The sequence below is a fragment of the Leptodactylus fuscus genome, chromosome 10 (assembly GCF_031893055.1).
Source record: "Leptodactylus fuscus isolate aLepFus1 chromosome 10, aLepFus1.hap2, whole genome shotgun sequence".
NCBI lineage: Eukaryota > Metazoa > Chordata > Amphibia > Anura > Leptodactylidae > Leptodactylus > Leptodactylus fuscus.
The window spans coordinates 7,103,777-7,124,609 of NC_134274.1; the positions used below are offsets into that span (position 1 = coordinate 7,103,777).

At 42.1% G+C, this 20,833-nt stretch overlaps 1 protein-coding gene across 1 annotated transcript in view; it reads right to left on the reverse strand.

Moving 5' to 3' along the window:
* The window catches only part of SCNN1A (sodium channel epithelial 1 subunit alpha), a 66,879-nt gene that overhangs the window by 17,502 nt on the left and 28,544 nt on the right, over positions 1–20,833 (reverse strand). Inside the window, exons 2-6 of the mRNA XM_075258400.1 lie at positions 19,905–19,975; positions 13,689–13,997; positions 13,235–13,496; positions 9,869–10,059; positions 9,184–9,290 (exon numbers count right to left, since the gene is read on the reverse strand). Coding sequence (XP_075114501.1) covers positions 9,184–9,290; positions 9,869–10,059; positions 13,235–13,496; positions 13,689–13,996 — 868 coding nt within the window. The 5' untranslated portion in view covers position 13,997; positions 19,905–19,975. The remainder of the gene's footprint in view (positions 1–9,183; positions 9,291–9,868; positions 10,060–13,234; positions 13,497–13,688; positions 13,998–19,904; positions 19,976–20,833) is intronic.

Consider the following 20,833-nt stretch of genomic DNA (forward strand, 5'->3'; position numbering starts at 1 on the left):
TTATAGTAGTTATATTCTTGTACATAGGAGCAGTATTATAGTAGTTATATTCTTGTACATAGGAGCAGTATTATAGTAGTTATATTCTTGTATATAGGAGTAGTATTATAGTAGTTATATTCTTGTACATAGGAGGTAGTATTATAGTAGTTATATTCTTGTACATAGGAGCAGTATTATAGTAGTTATATTCTTGTACATAGGAGCAGTATTATAGTAGTTATATTCTTGTACATAGGAGTAGTATTACAGTAGTTATATTCTTGTACATAGGAGTAGTATTACAGTAGTTATATTCTTGTACATAGGAGCAGTATTATAGTAGTTATATCCTTGTACATAGGAGCAGTATTATAGTAGTTATATTCTTGTACATAGGAGCAGTATTATAGTAGTTATATTCTTGTACATAGGAGTAGTATTACAGTAGTTATATTCTTGTACATAGGAGGTAGTATTATAGTAGTTATATTCTTGTACATAGGAGCAGTATTATAGTAGTTATATTCTTGTACATAGGAGCAGTATTATAGTAGTTATATTCTTGTACATAGGAGGTAATTTTTATTAGTAAAAACAAAACAAAAATACATTACATTCCAGCAGAATTAATAACTAATAATAATAATAATAATAATATAACATAAATCAGACATGTCTGTCAGATAACAAAAATGAGAATCACTTTAACTTAAGAGTCCATTGCTGGCAGGATAAAGAGGGGGAAAAAAAATAAATCCATAAATAAATGAACAGACTTATTTGCAGTGTTATCAGAGTATTCAGCAATCGATATATACATTTCTCCACAATTTTACATTATCAGACTTTTTTCTGACCTCCAGAGACTTTATCCACCTCAGTTCAGACATGATATATGTGACAGCGGTCATATGACGGAAGGGCTCTCTGTGTAGGGACACCTGGGTCCTTGTATGCCAGTGATAATATTTGATGACAGTAATAATAATATACAGGGTCTCCCGGTTAATGTCACCTATATTAGTTGGGATGCCATATACAATCTCGGGGTATTTGAGAGACTGTAATCGGGGAATTTTCAGCCTCCGGGATATTTCCTGCCAGATCTTTCGCCCTCCCCCGCACTCTGATATAAAATGTGCCATGGTCTCCTCCTGCTGACAACCTAATGGACATGCCCGATCTGTCACACTGAGATGTTTTAGGTTGCCTCTTACAAAAAGTTTCCCATGCAGAGATAGCCAGGCAATGTCAAAGAACTTTGCAGGGAGCCTCCGACCAGTGAGGAGCCTCAGACTATCCTGCAGGGTTATAGATGTGCAGTCCCTCAATGCTGGCTGGAGACAATAGAAGGTCTTACATACCCTGGTGTATAGATCTCTCCTGGTCTTACTCACCAGATAGGTCTTTTCAATACCCCATTTTTTCAGGCACCTTATGCCATAGTCCAGATACTGGGGGAGGTAGTCACGAGTCGATCGACCCCTCTTAAGGCTGCCGCCTCGCACCCAGGATTCTGCAAAAGGCAATATCCAGTCCCTGATACTATTTACCCACAGGGAGCTGTTATCTGAGTCCAGGCAACCAAAATTTACTTTTAGAAACATGGAGTCAAAAAACACCCTTGGATTTAACATATCCAGCCCACCCTGTCTCCTCTGTAGGTAGGTTATCCCTCTTTTTACTGGGTTCAACCTGTTCCCCCACAAAAGTTGGAAGAACAGGCTAAAGAGCCTAGTGGAGAAAGATTCTGGCAAAGGAAAGACAACAGAGACGTACAAGAAGACAGGGACCAGGTAAGTCTTCAACATTTTAACCCTTTCTCTATAGGTCAGCCTCCAGTTCTTCCATCGCTGAACCTTTGCATTTCCGGATTCCAACTTTTCTTCCCAATTTAGTCTGCAATTATCATCCCTCCCGAATTTCACCCCAAGGATCTTAATATAGGAGGAGGCCTGGGCAAACTGCGGCAGATCAAATGTAGGACCAGTATGACCCGTCCAGAGAGCTTGACTCTTCTCAAGGTTGACAAGAGACCCGGAGGCCCCTGAGTAACTTCTGATGGCCGCAGACAACATCTCCACCTCACGAGGCTCAGATATCACCACAGTCACATCATCCGCGTAGGCAACAACTCTCAGGGGCAAGCAGTGGGGGACCGGCGCCCCCTGAAAATCACACTCCTGCAGTGACCTAAGAAACGGGTCTATGGCAAACACATACAGTAATGGACTCAGTGGGCAACCTTGTCTCACCCCTGCCTCAACCCTGAAAGCATCACCCTGCCAACCATTAATCAGAGGAAAGCTCTCCGCCTCACGGTACAAAGTTCTCAGCCAATCCACAAATTGTCCCGGAATACCGTACTTTGTCAAAGTCGCCCATAGATACTCATGGTCTACTCTGTCAAAGGCCTTAGCCTGGTCAAGACTCACAACATATCTCCCACACCTCAGAGCTTTACATCTCTCAAACATCTCCCTTATCGAGATAACTGCTCCAGAGATGTTCCGCCCTTTAACTGTGCCAAACTGAGAGCCTGCCAACAGTGCCGGGGACAAACAAACTAATCTAGAGAACAGAATTTTTGCAAGAATCTTCCTATCGACATTCAAGAGGGCAATCGGCCTCCAGTTCTTGATGTCACTAGGCTCTTTACCTTTAGACAGCAGGATCAGGGAGGACACTCTCATGGATGGAGGCATCAGGTGGTTTTCTAGACTAGTTTTGTATACATCCACGAGAATTGGTGCCAAGAGGTCTCGGAATTTCTTATAGAACTCAGCTGTAATCCCATCTGGACCTGGTGCCTTCTTCAGATGTAACTTATCTATGGCCTCTTTCACCTCCTCCACTGTTAACTCTGCTGTCAAAGGAGAAAAGTCCAAATCATTAGTATCAGGACCTGGAGTTGCCTCCAAGAATTGAGCCACCTTCTCTCTATCCAAAACCTTCTTCTGAAACAAGTCAGCATAGTAAGTTCTCACCACCCCCAGGATACCCTCCCGAGACTCCTGTAAAACACCCTGGGAGTCAGTGAGACCTGTGACCGATTTATTTGCCACCCGCTCCCTGCAATTCTCAAAAGGATCCGGAGCCCCTAAGGACCCATAATCCCGTTCAAGAACCAGGGATGTATACCTGCGGTACTGATACTGACTGATCTCAGATTTCAGCCGGTCAATCTTCTGTTGGTTATCCCCGCCCGCCGAATAGAGTGACTCTAATTCTTTCCGCAGCCTGAGATACTGGCTATACTTACTCTTCCCCTTCTTAACTGACAGTCTCCTTAAGAGGGATCTGATCTCCTCCTTGACATCCTCCCACCAGTCTGCCATGTTATCATAAAACACCACTCTCTCAAGCTGGTTCTGAAATAGAGAGTGGACACAACTCCGGACACAGTCATCGTCCAAGAGGCTGGAATTGAGCTTCCATAGGCCTCTCCCAATATCAGGGCGTTTTGTGGAGCCCAAGCAAAAATACAAAGCCAGATGGTCAGAATAAGGGACTGTCTTTTCACTTTTCTCACTAACATGCTCAGCGGGACTGACCAGAGCTAAGTCTATCCGACTGCATCTACCAGCGCAGGAGTAAGTGAATTTTGGTTTCCTACCACCCTCAGTAAACACATCAGACAGACCAGCCTGGGAAATAATTCTGCTTAAGACCTTGCAGTCCCTGGTGAGAGGCCGACCAGTAGGTCTGTCACTGGATGACATGGTGGCATTGAAGTCCCCTGCCATGACTACCGGAACAGATGTAAACAAGTACTGCTTGACTTCATCAAACAGACGTGCCCTTTCCATCACCGACTGCGGTGGACCATAGATATTAATGAGTCGGAGCCTTCTGCCTCGGATGGTAACTTCTAAAACCAGGCACCTCCCCATCAGAACCTCAGTTAGTCTGTGTATGGTGACATCAGGGGTGTTAAACAGTATAGAAACCCCGGCATAAGGTTCCACAGCCAGAGACCAGAAGGACGGGCCAGATTTCCATTCTCTCTCTGCTTCTCGTATTAGTCCTAAAGTATTTAAACGGGTTTCTTGTAAGAAATAGACATCGGCATCAAGATATCTCAGATGTTCATACACTGCGTGTCTTGTCCTCCTTGCTCGGATGCTATTCACATTACTAGAGATAACTTTAAGATAGAAACCTGCCATCAGAACAACTAGGAATATGAGAAACAGAGAGATGGGCCCCATTGTCATAGGTCAGAGTCAGAGGTGTCCTGGTGACCAGCTGTTTCCATGTCTGATTCGGACTGCCCCTCATCTCGGTGGGGTCTCCTCTTAGTGGGGGGATCGCCCTCTGGCTCCTCCTCATACTCCGCCATCATTCGTGAGAGTTCTCTGTCTAGTTCTGCTTCTCCGTCTGACTCTGATAGGACACTAAATCTATTCCCCGTTGCAGTGACCTCGCCTGCACTACTTACTCTCATCTTTGTAGGCTTTTCTACTGTGGTCCACTCACCCTCAGGCTTACGGCTGGCTTTATCCTTCTTCCTCCTTTTATTATTGTTGGATGATCGGGCAGGAGAAGAGACGACCACTGAGGGTTGTACAACCTGCTCGACAACCTCCATGGTCGTCTCAATGGGACCTGACTCGGCCTGGTCTTGGGTGGTATCACCTGTATGTGGTTGAGGCTCCGCCTCCGTGACTACTGACCCTGACAATAGCGCCTCCTCCTCCTCCTGTATGTCATCAGCCGCTGCCAGCAAGTCCTCATCAGGGCTATCCTTACAGATGTTATGCCAGGCATCAGGACAATCTCTGTGGGGGTGACCGATCCTACCGCACAGGTTACACCTAATGCTTTGGCATGTGGCACTCACGTGGCCCATTTCATTACAGAGGCTACACTTTACCATGGAGCATACACTGGCCACATGGCCGGCCTTCCCACACTTGAAGCACCGGCGAGGCTGACCCGCATAGAAGCAGATCCCTTTTTCTCGGCCTATAAAGAACGAATTGGGCAGATGTTGGGTTATGTTGTTCTGCTGACGTAACTTCACCAGGACCCTCCACCCACCGGTCCAGACCCCGTCTTCATCCCTGTTCTTACTAAGATCGGACATGAGGTCACAATGCCTCCTGAGCCAGATGACTATGTCCTGAGGGGGAACGGCTTCATTCCAAAATACAATTGTGACAGAGGCTGTATCTGGCCTAGAGATGGGGATGAAACTGAACTTATCCCAACCTTCCGTATCTCTCAACCTGGTGAGATTGGCCCAGAACCGGTCCAGATCAGACATCAGCTTAAAACTAACATCGTACCCCTGGCGGTCAGGAAGGTTTATGACGGCCAGGATATCAGTCGGCACAAAGCCCATCTGGGTACATAGGAGCTCTCGGACCACAAACCTCCTATCCGGCAGATCCTCCTTGGCACCTCCGTGCCTAAACCTGACTACATTCCTCCTCCTGAAAGCCTGGCCTGTATAATTGGAGTTTGATGCAAAAGATGGAGCACCGCGGCTCCAGGCATTCCCTGAGGAGGTACGGCCGGATCCGCCATCTTGGCGTGTTTGTGGGCGCTGTGTGGGCTGCTGAGCACCTGTACCATGTGGTTCTGCTACTGTGCGAGTATCCAGAGGGGGAAAGTCCTGCACACTGGACTGTCCTGTGTCCGCCCCACCATCAACCTCTATGTCTGCAATATCACCAGACTCCAGAGACTGGACTGCAGAGGGGTCTGACGCCATAGATCGTGAAGGATCCCCCCCAGAAACACCTTCCCCTGCTGGGCCGTTATCACATACAGGAATATCCATAATATCAGGCACATTAGTCAGACAATCAGCGGCAGCAGAGTCCTGCACAGCAGAGTCCATATTAGTATTATAGTCAGCGGCAGCAGAGTCCTGCATAGCAGAGTCCATATTACCACTACAGTCAGCGGCAGCAGAGTCCTGCACAACAGAGTCCACAACCTGTAACCCCAAATATGTTACTCCCCCAGTACCTTCAGGTAAGAGTCCATAGTCCTGCTGCAATGACTTGTCTCCTGGGACTTGTGGTGTCTGCACAGCTGCTACTTCATTACCATTAGGCAGGGGTCCATGACCTGGTTGCAAAGTGCTGGTTGCTGGGACTTGTGGTGCCTTGCTGAGAACTGCTGCAGGTTTTTGCTGTTGCTGAACACTGGTCGCTTTCCCGTACAAATTCCCTTCCTTAAAAGGGAAACTTGCTGGCTGCAGAACTGGTTTTACATGGGACTGCTGGCTGCCACCTTGCAAGGGTTCAGACCCAGCTTTGGCACAAGGTGATGGTGACTTCTGGTATTCCTGGAACCGCTGCTGGTTTCTGTATGATTCTCCCACCGGTCCCATTTGCTCCAGTACAGTCTCGGTCTCCCGTACGTTCTCGGCGAGCTCTTTCGCCAGTGCGCTCAGCTTCCTGTCCAGTAACACCAGTTTCTCAGGGCATGCAGACTTTTTTAGATTATAGGCACATTCAATCTGTCTCTGCAGATATATTTTACTGGCCTTCAATGTCTCCAGTCGCTTGACCAGTGCTGGTATCTCATCTGCCAGGCGCAGTTCTGGTGCTCGCTCAGTAGCTGTGACAGTCTGTGCATTGTTGGAGAGCTTTGCAGGTTGGTTACCCCCAGTATGGCTTCTGGTTGGTGTAGCCTGTGATTTCTGACATGCTACGGCTGTTGTCACTGCCATGGGCCCACAATGTCCAGACTGGGGACTATGTCCCAGTTTATTTCCAGTGACTGTACTGCTGGTACCTTGAAGCTTCCCCGCTGGTCTCCCTTTGATCTCCTCCACTGCCTTCACTACATTTTTGTAGTTACCGCTTCCAGATCTTGTCCGCTCAGACCGTACCAATACAGACTGCTGCATGTTCTCCTGCATGGTCTGCTTCTCCAGGGATGTTCTCCTCTGTCTGCAGGAGGGTGGGGTGGACTGGACACCTGCAACCTGCAATGGAGTCTGCACAGGCTGCAAAGTTTGCTCCTTACATTCAACCATTTTGCTTGGTTGTTGCACCGTACTACTGCTTGCTTCCGTTACTTCTTCCTTTACAACTTTCTTCCCATCTTGGCTTGCTGCACTAGGACTGCTGACACACTGGACACGATTCCCATTACTGGGGACTTTAGGATTTCCATCCATTTTTTTAGTTGTCTGGGAATTGCTTCCCAGAGAAGGCCTTGGAGCCTGGGCCTTGGCAGGGGAACTTCCCCACCCAGGGTGGCCCCGCCCTGGGCTATCTCCAGACATCAGGAGCCTCAGGAGAGCTACAAAAACACGTCCTCACAGCTAGGAGGTAGTATTATAGTAGTTATATTCTTGTACATAGGAGTAGTATTATAGTAGTTATATTCTTGTACATAGGAGTAGTATTATAGTAGCTATATTCTTGTACATAGGAGCAGTATTATAGTAGTTATATTCTTGTAGATAGGAGCAGTATTATAGTAGTTATATTCTTGTACTTCGGAGTAGTATTATAGTAGTTATATTCTTGTACATAGGAGCAGTATTATAGTAGTTATATTCTTGTACATAGGAGGTAGTATTATAGTAGTTATATTCTTGTACATAGGAGTAGTATTATAGTAGTTATATTCTTGTACATAGGAGTAGTATTATAGTAGTTATATTCTTGTACATAGGAGGTAGTATTATAGTAGTTATATTCTTGTACATAGGAGTAGTATTATAGTAGTTATATTCTTGTACATAGGAGTAGTATTATAGTAGTTATATTCTTGTACATAGGAGTAGTATTATAGTAGTTATATTCTTGTACATAGGAGCAGTATTATAGTAGTTATATTCTTGTACATAGGAGTAGTATTATAGTAGTTATATTCTTGTACATAGGAGCAGTATTATAGTAGTTATATTCTTGTACATAGGAGTAGTATTATAGTAGTTATATTCTTGTACATAGGAGTAGTATTATAGTAGCTATATTCTTGTACATAGGAGCAGTATTATAGCAGTTATATTCTTGTACATAGGAGCAGTATTATAGTAGTTATATTCTTGTACATAGGAGTAGTATTATAGTAGCTATATTCTTGTACATAGGAGCAGTATTATAGTAGTTATATTCTTGTAGATAGGAGCAGTATTATAGTAGTTATATTCTTGTACTTCGGAGTAGTATTATAGTAGTTATATTCTTGTACATAGGAGCAGTATTATAGTAGTTATATTCTTGTACATAGGAGGTAGTATTATAGTAGTTATATTCTTGTACATAGGAGTAGTATTATAGTAGTTATATTCTTGTACATAGGAGTAGTATTATAGTAGTTATATTCTTGTACATAGGAGGTAGTATTATAGTAGTTATATTCTTGTACATAGGAGCAGTATTATAGTAGTTATATTCTTGTACATAGGAGCAGTATTATAGTAGTTATATTCTTGTACATAGGAGGTAGTATTATAGTAGTTATATTCTGTACATAGGAGCAGTATTATAGTAGTTAGATTCTTGTACATAGGAGCAGTATTATAGTAGTTATATTCTTGTACATAGGAACAGTATTATAGTAGTTAGATTCTTGTACATAGGAGCAGTATTATAGTAGTTATATTCTTGTACATAGGAGTAGTATTATAGTAGTTATATTCTTGTACATAGGAGGTAGTATTATAGTAGTTATATTCTGTACATAGGAGCAGTATTATAGTAGTTATATTCTTGTACATAGGAGGTAGTATTATAGTAGTTATAGTCTTGTACATAGGAGTAGTATTATAGTAGTTATATTCTTGTACATAGGAGGAGTAGTATTATAGTAGTTATATTCTTGTACATAGGAGCAGTATTATAGTAGTTATATTCTTGTACATAGTAGGTAGTATTATAGTAGTTATATTCTTGTACATAGGAGTAGTATTATAGTAGTTATATTCTTGTACATAGGAGTAGTATTATAGTAGTTATATTCTTGTACATAGGAGCAGTATTATAGTAGTTATATTCTTGTACATAGGAGTAGTATTATAGTAGTTATATTCTTGTACATAGGAGTAGTATTATAGTAGTTATAGTCTTGTACATAGGAGCAGTATTATAGTAGTTATATTCTTGTACATAGGAGCAGTATTATAGTAGTTATATTCTTGTACATAGGAGTAGTATTATAGTAGTTATAGTCTTGTACATAGGAGCAGTATTATAGTAGTTATATTCTTGTACAATGTTGACAAACCATTCTTCATCCCGGGCATAGAGGAGTTCCAAGATTCCCTTTCCGTACGGTTGTGGTTGAATGTGTAGCAGTTTCCGTAGATCGGGTGATGAAAGTGAGAGTAATTCCTGGTGGTAAGAAACAAAGTCTTATTTTGAGATTTCATGTTACTGGATTGTAGATCAGAGGTTACAGATTTGATATTACTTGTAACGTAATGAATGATCCCTTTTATTTGCTATACTGTATATATACTAGATGGAAGCAGAAATATGTCTTCGTGTGACCTTTACAATGATATAAGATAGTGAGACATCTCATCTTTTTTTCTAGTAAAGCTAGCACTATACTTTGTAGTGTATCTGTGGGAATTTGTGCCTATTCACCAATAAGATGGTTTGTCTGGATGGTCATGATGTTTGATGGGATCTTCTGGCCAATTCACCATTTAGGCATATGATGGGGTTGAAGACGGGACATAGTGAAGACCGCTTTGAGCTTTACATTACTCTAGCTGACTCTTGCCATTGTGCATACTGGTCTCTGCTACCAATGTTTTATGCACCTGCCTGCAATGAGTATGGCCAAAGCACCTGAACTCAAGAAAAGCAGGGGTCACATACTTTTGTCAATGTACATTGTCTGAAATCCTATCTTATTCCTTTTCTCTTCATTCCTCCTGATCATAGTTTATTCCGCTACTTACCCGTCGGTCAGGCAATGCTCCTCATTAAATCTGCAGACCAATATGAAGTTCTCCAGTTGTTCCGCGCTCACATCTCCTTGCATGGGGACTCTGGCCAGGATATTAATGTATCGAAAGCGATACCATTCCCGGATGGCGTCTACTCCTGAACTATAGGTCTTGTAGTAACAGTCTTCTCCTGTCTCATTACACTGGGGAAACATAACCGCATTAAGTATGGAAAATAAGCTTCAAGAGGTCAAAAACTTTGGCTTGACCCATCGATTCTTTTTACGTGTGGATGATTTGGCCAAATAAGCAAGTTTGGTTGTGATGGTTTCCAAATTGCATCACTAGGGAGATGACTTTGATCATCTTGCACTAGCAAGTGGGTAAACAAAAGTCACTCAGATCCTGGTCACTACATGTATGAGAAGATAACCTGACCACAATAAGGACATCATGGCTGGTTATCAGGAGGGGACACTACATGTATGAGAAGATAACCTGACCACAATAAGGACATCATGGCTGGTTATCAGGAGGACACTACATGTATGAGAAGATAACCTGACCACAATAAGGACATCATGGCTGGTTATCAGGAGGACACTACATGTATGAGAGGATAACCTGACCACAATAAGGACATCATGGCTGGTTATCAGGAGGACACTACATGTATGAGAAGATAACCTGACCACAATAAGGACATCATGGCTGGTTATCAGGAGGGGACACTACATGTATGAGAAGATAACCTGACCACAATAAGGACATCATGGCTGGTTATCAGGAGAGGACACTACATGTATGAGAAGATAACCTGACCACAATAAGGACATCATGGCTGGTTATCAGGAGGGGACACTACATGTATGAGAAGATAACCTGACCACAATAATGACATCATGGCTGGTTATCAGGAGGACACTACATGTATGAGAAGATAACCTGACCACAATAAGGACATCATGGCTGGTTATCAGGAGGACACTACATGTATGAGAACATAACCTGACCACAATAAGGACATCATGGCTGGTTATCAGGAGGGGACACTACATGTATGAGAAGATAACCTGACCACAATAAGGACATCATGGCTGGTTATCAGGAGGGGACACTACATGTATGAGAAGATAACCCGACCACAATAAGGACATCATGGCTGGTTATCAGGAGGACACTACATGTATGAGAAGATAACCTGACCACAATAAGGATATCATGGCTGGTTATCAGGAGGACACTACATGTATGAGAAGATAACCTGACCACAATAAGGATATCATGGCTGGTTATCAGGAGGACACTACATGTATGAGAAGATAACCTGACTACAATAAGGACATCATGGCTGGTTATCAGGAGGACACTACATGTATGAGAAGATAACCTGACCACAATAAGGACATCATAGCTGGTTATCAGGAGGACACTACATGTATGAGAAGATAACTCTACCACAATAAGGACATCATGGCTGGTTATCAGGAGGACACTACATGTATGAGAAGATAACCTGACCACAATACGGACATCATGGCAGGTTATCAGGAGGACACTACATGTATGAGAAGATGACCTGACCACAATAAGGACATCATGGCTGGTTATCAGGAGGACACTACATGTATGAGAAGATGACCTGACCACAATAAGGACATCATGGCTGGTTATCAGGAGGACACTACAGGTATGAGAAGATAACCTGACCACAATAAGGACATCATGGCTGGTTATCAGGAGGACACTACATGTATGAGAAGATAACCTGACCACAATAAGGACATCATGGCTGGTTATCAGGAGGACACTACATGTATGAGAAGATAACCTGACCACAATAAGGACATCATGGCTGGTTATCAGGAGGGGACACTACATGTATGAGAAGATAACCCAACCACAATAAGGACATCATGGCTGGTTATCAGGAGGACACTACATGTATGAGAAGATAACCTGACCACAATAAGGACATCATGGTTGGTTATCAGGAGGACACTACATGTATGAGAAGATAACCTGACCACAATAAGGACATCATAGCTGGTTATCAGGAGGACACTACATGTATGAGAAGATAACCTGACCACAATAAGGACATCATGGCTGGTTATCAGGAGGACACTACATGTATGAGAAGATAACCTGACCACAATAAGGACATCATGGCTGGTTATCAGGAGGACACTACATGTATGAGAAGATAACCTGACCACAATACGGACATCATGGCAGGTTATCAGGAGGACACTACATGTATGAGAAGATGACCTGACCACAATAAGGACATCATGGCTGGTTATCAGGAGGACACTACATGTATGAGAAGATGACCTGACCACAATAAGGACATCATGGCTGGTTATCAGGAGGACACTACATGTATGAGAAGATAACCTGACCACAATAAGGACATCATGGCTGGTTATCAGGAGGACACTACATGTATGAGAAGATAACCTGACCACAATAAGGACATCATGGCTGGTTATCAGGAGGACACTACATGTATGAGAAGATAACCTGACCACAATAAGGACATCATGGCTGGTTATCAGGAGGACACTACATGTATGAGAAGATAACCTGACCACAATAAGGACATCATGGCTGGTTATCAGGAGGACACTACATGTATGAGAAGATAACTTGACCACAATAAGGACATCATGGCTGGTTATCAGGAGGACACTACATGTATGAGAAGATAACCTGACCACAATAAGGACATCATGGCTGGTTATCAGGAGGGGACACTACATGTATGAGAAGATAACCCGACCACAATAAGGACATCATGGCTGGTTATCAGGAGGACACTACATGTATGAGAAGATAACCTGACCACAATAAGGACATCATGGCTGGTTATCAGGAGGACACTACATGTATGAGAAGATAACCTGACCACAATAAGGACATCATAGCTGGTTATCAGGAGGACACTACATGTATGAGAAGATAACTCTACCACAATAAGGACATCATGGCTGGTTATCAGGAGGACACTACATGTATGAGAAGATAACCCGACCACAATAAAGACATCATGGCTGGTTATCAGGAGGACACTACATGTATGAGAAGATAACCCGACCACAATAAGGACATCATGGCTGGTTATCAGGAGGACACTACATGTATGAGAAGTTAACCCGACCACAATAAGTTCATCATGCAAACCATTTAAAGTTCTGGTGGTCGCATCTATTGTCCACCAATCAAGACAAGATGTCACCACTAAGATGATTAGAGGAAATTATAAAACTTTGTAACACTTTTAATCACAAATGTTTGAAAAAATGTTTAATGGAATTATTTTTCTTTATCATTTAGTGGGTAAGTAATAGTCATAGTCACTCTATATAGTCTTACCAGCTTAAAACCAAAGTTCCAGGCCTGCCGTTTGACTTCCATGTCTTCACTGTCATTGACCACACTGCGGGCTTTCCTATGAAGTGTTTCTCCGATAGGCAACCTCTCAAGAGGGAACATAAACGGTTCTGTAGCTTCACGTCTCCTCCTACTTGTAGGAACCCTTCCTTGTACCCCGGAAACATTATACCCATATAGAGTGTATAGGGTTTCTTGGGTGTCTCTATCCAATATTTCCAGTTCATCCAGGATAGCCGGGTATCTAGGAAGGAAGAGTAACCCAAATAATATTAGTTCTGCTCAATTAATATCAATCATATCCTAAAATTTTCAGATTAGCCAGAAACCAAAGTTTATACCGAATTGAAATCATGCCAAATCGACGTTCTCATCTCTTTTATTATTATGTATGATCCTATTGTATCTATGGGTTGTCCTCTATCCGATTCCTCACCTGTACGGGTTCAGGGTACACACAGTCACCGCCGGGAAAGGCAACTTGTCTGAATTGATGTTTACGGTGATGCTCACTGGGTAGCTGAAATACTGTCCAAAGAGAAGCCCAAACTGCCAGTACATGAGACCGAAGGTGACCAGGAACAGGACCAGCCAAAAAGCCGTTTTCATGCGGTTGTTGCGGGAACATACCAGCCGGATGGCACCATGAATGGTCGTATTGTTGCAGAAGAACTCAAAGAGCTCCCGATAGGAGGAATAGAACTCGATGAGCCCTTCCTTCTTTTTTTTCACCTCTGAAGCCATCCTAGAATAAAATTACACAAAGTATGGAAATTTAGGAAAAATAAACATCGAGCACACGTCATATAACCCCATTCTACACCACCTCATGGTAGGACTGTAACATCCCGACCACCTGGTGAACTTGCTCTACTGACCTCGAGGTTATGACTTTGGACATTGTAGGATGAAACTCAATGGCATCCAATGGACTCATTGACCTATAATGGTCCATATTAAAGTAATCTTCACTATTGTTGCCATCATATGAAATGAAATTACATTCAAAGGCTCCAAAGTGAACATATTTGTAGATAACCATAGAACCGCAAGGTCAACAAAGTCAACTCAACCAACAGATTGTTGTAGTCCAGCACCGATGAAGAAACGTCTCACCAATAGCCAACCAACCTTGGTGAAAAGGTTGCCTTTCTATACTCACCCCCCCCCCCCCAAAAAGACAAACATTTCACAAATGATGTGCCCATTAAATAAGACGTAGCTAATGTAATAAGCATGCTGATCCCTGGATCATATCTCCAATCTAGATTTTAACCCTGGTGGTCGGCTCCTGAGAGTACCAGCCATTGCTGAATTTGTCATTCCATCTCTACCAGTATTCTGGTTGAAACTTTTTGCAACATTTTACCATTTTAGGCCAACCTGACATTCTCGTAAACGGGTGTGGGCGTGGCTTAGCAGAAGGGTGTAACCTCATACTGGCCAAGATATATACATAATTTATCCAACAAACTGGCGCCAATTCTAGGTCATTTCTATCTCAGCTCCTACCTAGAATAGATTAGAGTTTCTGGCACCCATACACCACTTTATACGCCTCCTCAAGGGCCACCACATTGATAATTCTGCCCCTTTATTTCACCAGTTATTGGGGGTCTCAGCATTCGGGGCCCCCTCTCTGATCAAAATTTCTATCAGTGATTGGATGCAGTGGTCACGTGTCAGGTTCAGAGACCAGCAGGGATGGGAAGTGTTGGAATGGGATCAGCGGTGGATTGGTAAGATAGTTACGGCCGTATTCAGTGCTGGACTTTATCTGGGTGACAACCCTTGTAGGAACGGTAATGGCAGCACAGTCTATGTCACCAGGCATGTTAGTAAACTTGGATGTCAGATAAAACGTTCCACGTGTTTAGAGGCGGAATCTTGCAGAGTAATACCGGTAAGTGGACGGGCGAGTTATTATTGATGAATCATCCACAAGTGACAACGTGTTCCCAGGGCAGCGAGAAGACAGAATGTGTTATTAGTTTATATATAGGCATAATATCAGCTCCGCTCTATGACGTGTGTCTGGTCCCTGCTCCAACAATACAAGCCCTGCCAGATAATAGACACATCCTCAGGTCCAGATACGTCAGTAACCGGCCATCACCTACTATGTGCCGCTTGTTATATGTGGCAGTGGGATCATTGGAACACAATTTGTTACTGTAACACTGCAACAATTCCAAAAATATTACACTCATATAAAACACAAAAGAACCATGGACAAATTCTTATGTATAGTATAACCAACACGAGTATTTCACCATCAGTCTATGGCACTATCCTACCATCGAGGAACATGATGGTTTTTTCCACTAGGACCTTGTGAATCATAAAGGGTGCAGTCACGTAACCATATACTCAGACCTTACTATTTTATGAATGAGAGATCAAAGCTGGAGTTCGAGGAATGACTCCTCTTCCTGGCCTAAGCAATGATCTCTCATCCATAGTAGAATTTGCAGATATTCCGGACCACAAGGACCTTGTCATAGGAAAGTTCCTGTACAATTCCTGTTCACTCTGGAGGACTCATATGAGGACTCAATGAGAACGGTGTAATACTTTATTTCCACTCCGGGGGTGCTGCAGGCAAAGTCAACACTTAGGATCCTACATTATAGAAAGAAGAACAAGTTCATTGGCACCAACAATAGGCCTGGTGACTGTCAATAAACACAAGCTGTAACTTTATCTAATTTCTATTGTATGTATCCAGATATCTGACTCCTAATACAGGTTTTGTACTTGTTGGGTGGACGCTTGCAAAACTCTATTGACAGTTCTCGTTCAAAGTCAATACGCAAGGTGTTGACAAGTCGATTATATGTGAAGATCATATCACTTCCTTATGATATCACATTACAGTTCTTCATGGTTGGAGATATATTTAGTGGCCTTTGCCAACAGGAGTGTTTCATATTACACCCATGAGCATGGAAACAAAAAATTATGAAGAAACCCTGTGTGGATACTGGAACATTATACTTGGCTCCAAAATCTAGAGGAACCCATGAATGCATGAGAGGAACATACTATGTTAGTAGTAGAGCACCAACTTCAACATATGAACTCCTGAAGTTGTTGCCACAAAAACATACAAACTTCTTGCAGAGGTTATCAGAAGAACATATAAATGGAGATGTTGTAGGAAGAACATGCAAACCTCATCAAGATCTAGATAGAACATGCAAACCCTATGGATATGTTGCCAGAAGACCCTACAAAACACCATGGATACATTGCCAGAAGAACATGGAAACATCATCAAGATATTGTAGATAGAACATACAAACTCCATGGATATGTTGTCAGAAGAACCTAAAAACTCCATCAACCAAGGATATCCAAACCATGAAATTGAGACCAACCACCACTGAACTTAGTGGCCCCATGTTGGAGATGAAGTCATTGGTGTTGTCATTGGTGCCTCAGAACATTGTTGGAGATTCCAACCCATGGAGGTGTTATAAAGAGGTCTTAGTGTATAAATGACTACAACCTTTTCTTCTTTTTTGAAGTTCATGAGACCCCCAAAGTTTAATCGTGATTCAGATCATGGGGACTTCATGGTCAGTATTTTGATATGAACAACAATTACTTTTTCCATGTAGACCTCTTTGCACAGTAAGTAACTACATGTGATGGAGGTAGCCACTGGCCATTTCCCAGGCTCACTAAAGTCCTTGGATTGGTCCCAGTTCAAAAATTTGCAAAATCTTCAAAGAGCTGGAATATTAGCCAACAAGGGTAAACATTGTCTCAACACGTGGGGCAGTGTGGGCTAGCGACGTAGAAGGAGCTCTACTGTAACCTTTTTATATGGGACATACATATGTCATCTAGATTACTGGTCACATGGTAGGTGAGGGCCCATTACAGAATTTGCAGGGAGCTTCAGGTTACGCCCTGTGCGTCCTATATTATATAATCTTCAAACTTCCCAGCTCACTGAACCAAATCTCCAGATTACACAGACACAGTTTTATCTCATGGAGGAATCTCATAAATACTCCTTTGTTGCCCGCTTTCCCATAGAGCACTGACTAGTCCAAAGGCTGGACCTACACTTACACTAAAGGGTCACAAACAATCCCGGCACGAGGACAGGAATGTTACAGGTGATTTCTCAATATTTCAGGTCTGCAACAAAACGTCAGCACAAAGGAGCTGAATCACCTTCTCTATAATGTTCTACAAGTGTAAAACTCGTCACCAGCTTAAAGGGAGTGCCCACAATTAGGATGAAGGATTTTTATTTTGGTATTGCAGGCCACCTCTGTCCACGTGAACCACCTTAAGATGTTTAACCATAGAAATTTTTAAGGTCATAACTGGAGGTCAACTATAGACACAAGGAACAACTGGCCATGCTGTATACAAGACAGAAAAGTAGCCAGAACCTAGTGATGTTGTCAGTGCAACAATCCAGGTGTTGCGGGGTTATGTTAGACCCCATGGCCATCCCTTATGCCGTCCAAGTATCTATCTATCTATCTATCTATCTATCTATCTATCTCCTATCTATCTATCTCCTATCTATCTATCTATCTATCTATCTATCTATCTATCTATCTATCATCTATCTATCTATCTATCTATCTATCTCCTATCTATCTATCTATCTATCTATCTATCTCCTATCTATCTATCTATCTATCTATCTATCTCCTATCTATCTATCTATCTATCTATCTATCTATCTATCTATCTATCTATCTATCTTTCCGGCCAATATACAGTATCAATCGATACAATTCTAATGTTACAAAAACATTCCCTCTAACCTGAATTCTTTCCTCCCTCCAATGAAGACTAACTCTTGATTCACATCTGTATCATACTATGCATTATATACCATAAAGACTCAAACTATTGGTGGGGTGAGTACTAATACATTTTAGGTCTTCAGGGAGTGGATTAGACCCCATGGCCTTCCCATGTCTTCCAAATATCTAATCTATCTATTTATTCTAATATTATAAAAACTTACCCTGTAACTTCCATCATTTCCTCCTAGCAGTGTAAAGTGCGGGTCTACTCTGCAGGATCTCAGCACTGGAGGTAGGTGGTAGAACGTAGTGATCATGGGGGCAAGTGATACTAAGGAGTAATACAAGTCTCAGGCTGAACAGCTGATAGCAGAAACTCCACCACAAAAGAAGCTTTATCTCCATTGTCCCTTTAAGGTGATCCATCACAATGATGGGTCCTGTTATCTGCCCTCCTACTGCCATCCAGTCCTTCTGGTTTCTGCTCATTGCTCAACAAGCAGACAAGAATTCTTCTCTAGTGCAATTGCAAATGCACAACAGTGATCCATTAAGAGATATGTACATACTCCGAATATGTGCTGTCACCCTGCCAAGCTTTCGGGTCTGAGAATGGGGGTGGGTAGAAATTCAGGGGGCAAATCTCCAGTTCCAGTATTTCACAATTTATTAACTCCTGAGTGTTGTTAAAGGCAGTACCTTTAAATAGAAGTTCCTGAGGATTCCGGTCATAAATATAGGATGTTTTATATTAGTTTTATGTATTTGCAAAAAGGATGAATCAATACAGCTGAGGGGTTGAGATGGGCCCCATAGCCACCCCTTATAAGTCACCAAATCTATATAGATGTCTCTATCTCATATATCTATGAGTAAGGGGAATGATCAAGGGGCAAATATAAATGGCATCCAAGTCAATAAATCAATATGTTTTTATATTAGTTTTATGTGTTTTAAAAAAAGTGTTAAATATAGTGGAAGGGTTTAGGTAGAGCCCATGGCCATCCCTCATCTGTCTCCATTCTATGTATTTATCTGTCTCTCATCAGTCTATTTATCTGTCTCAGTCTGTCTCTCATATCAATCTCTCATCTATCTATCTATCTATCTATCTATCTATCTATCTATCATCTATCTATCTATCTATCTATCTCCTGTCTATCTATCTATCATCTATCTATCTCCTATCTATCTATCTCCTATCTATCTATCTATCTATCTATCTATCTATCTATCTATCTATCTCCTATCTATCTATCTATCTATCTATCTATCTATCTATCTATCTATCTCCTATCTATCTATCATCTATCTATCTATCTATCTATCTATCTATCTATATCCTATCTATCTATCTATCTATCTATCTATCTATCCCATCTATCTATCTATCTATCTATCTATCTATCTATCTATCTATCAATCTCCTATCTATCTATCTATCTATCTATCTATCTATCTATCTATCTATCTCATGTCTATCTATCTATCTATCAATCTCCTATCTATCTATCTATCTATCTATCTATCTATCTATCTATCTATCTATCTATCAATCTCCTATCTATCTATCTATCTATCTATCTCCTATCTATCTATCTCTCATAGCTATTTATTTGTATCATATATTTGCAAACGTGGGGTAATATCAGCTACCCAACTTTTCAAGGTTCTGAATCCTGAATTAGTTCTGAAGTCACCATTGCATTATCACTCATGACCAGGAAAGCTGGGTGGGAACCATTAGGAATCGTGGTGGGGCAAACCAAGGTCAACTGGCTTTTCCAGATACATTTATAACCAGGATACACATGTGACTGTAGGAGACAACTTAGCGCCTTTTCGTGATATTTAGATGAGAAGTCACACACCTGAGCTCCTTGTCCTAGCGATTGTGCAGGAGATTTACTTCATTTCGGCAGTGTCCTCTGCTGCTCTGGTCCTGGTGTCTCCTTAGCAGATCCTTCTCCAGTCTGTGCACCTTGCAGTCTCTGCAGCTTCCTCCTCACCTGTTGGCTCTCTCGCTCCCTCTCTCGCTCCTGTCTCCTCCCCGGTAGTTCACCTGGACCAGGTAGAGATTGAACTGGTTTTTTTCCAGTTGTATCTGGCAGCCTGGCTGGTACCTGTAAACCTCCCAGTCCCTCCCTCCTGCTGCTCACCTGGAAAACATCCTATAAATAAGTGAGAGCTGCTGGAGACAGTAATAGGTCAGAGACTCTGCAGGACACTGATATATTATATGCAATGAGACATCTCATGTGGTTACTTATATCTAAGGTGCAGATGTAGCAGAGCTGACTGTGTTCACTAATGCAACATCAGCTTGGACAGAGACTATAACAATTATTTGGTCAAGGTAGTGAAATGTCTATATATTTTCAGATGTAGCAGAGCTATGTTTGTCAGGCCCCCTGTTTAGAAAACCCATTGAAAACACTTTAGTTAGAAATTCTGAGTTATTTGAGGACTTTCATGTAATAATCAACGAGTAGAGCGTCTACAAAGAGTGTCTCTTGCCTTGGAGGACCCGACACGTCCATGTATTATACAGACAATACACTTTAAACTGGAACTGTGTAATACTTTATTTCCCCTGGTGGTGGCACTGCAGAGAAATCGAACACTTGTTCCCTGATCCCCACTTTGGCTACAAGTTACAGCTGATGGTGCCCGCAGCAGCAAAAGCTTTTGGTTGAAGAAGCATCTAATAAAAGGGCATTGCCCATCATGAACTGTCCCTTTAAATGGTCCTGATTCCTCATATCCATGACAAACAAGAGTTAGGATTCAGTAACCAGGA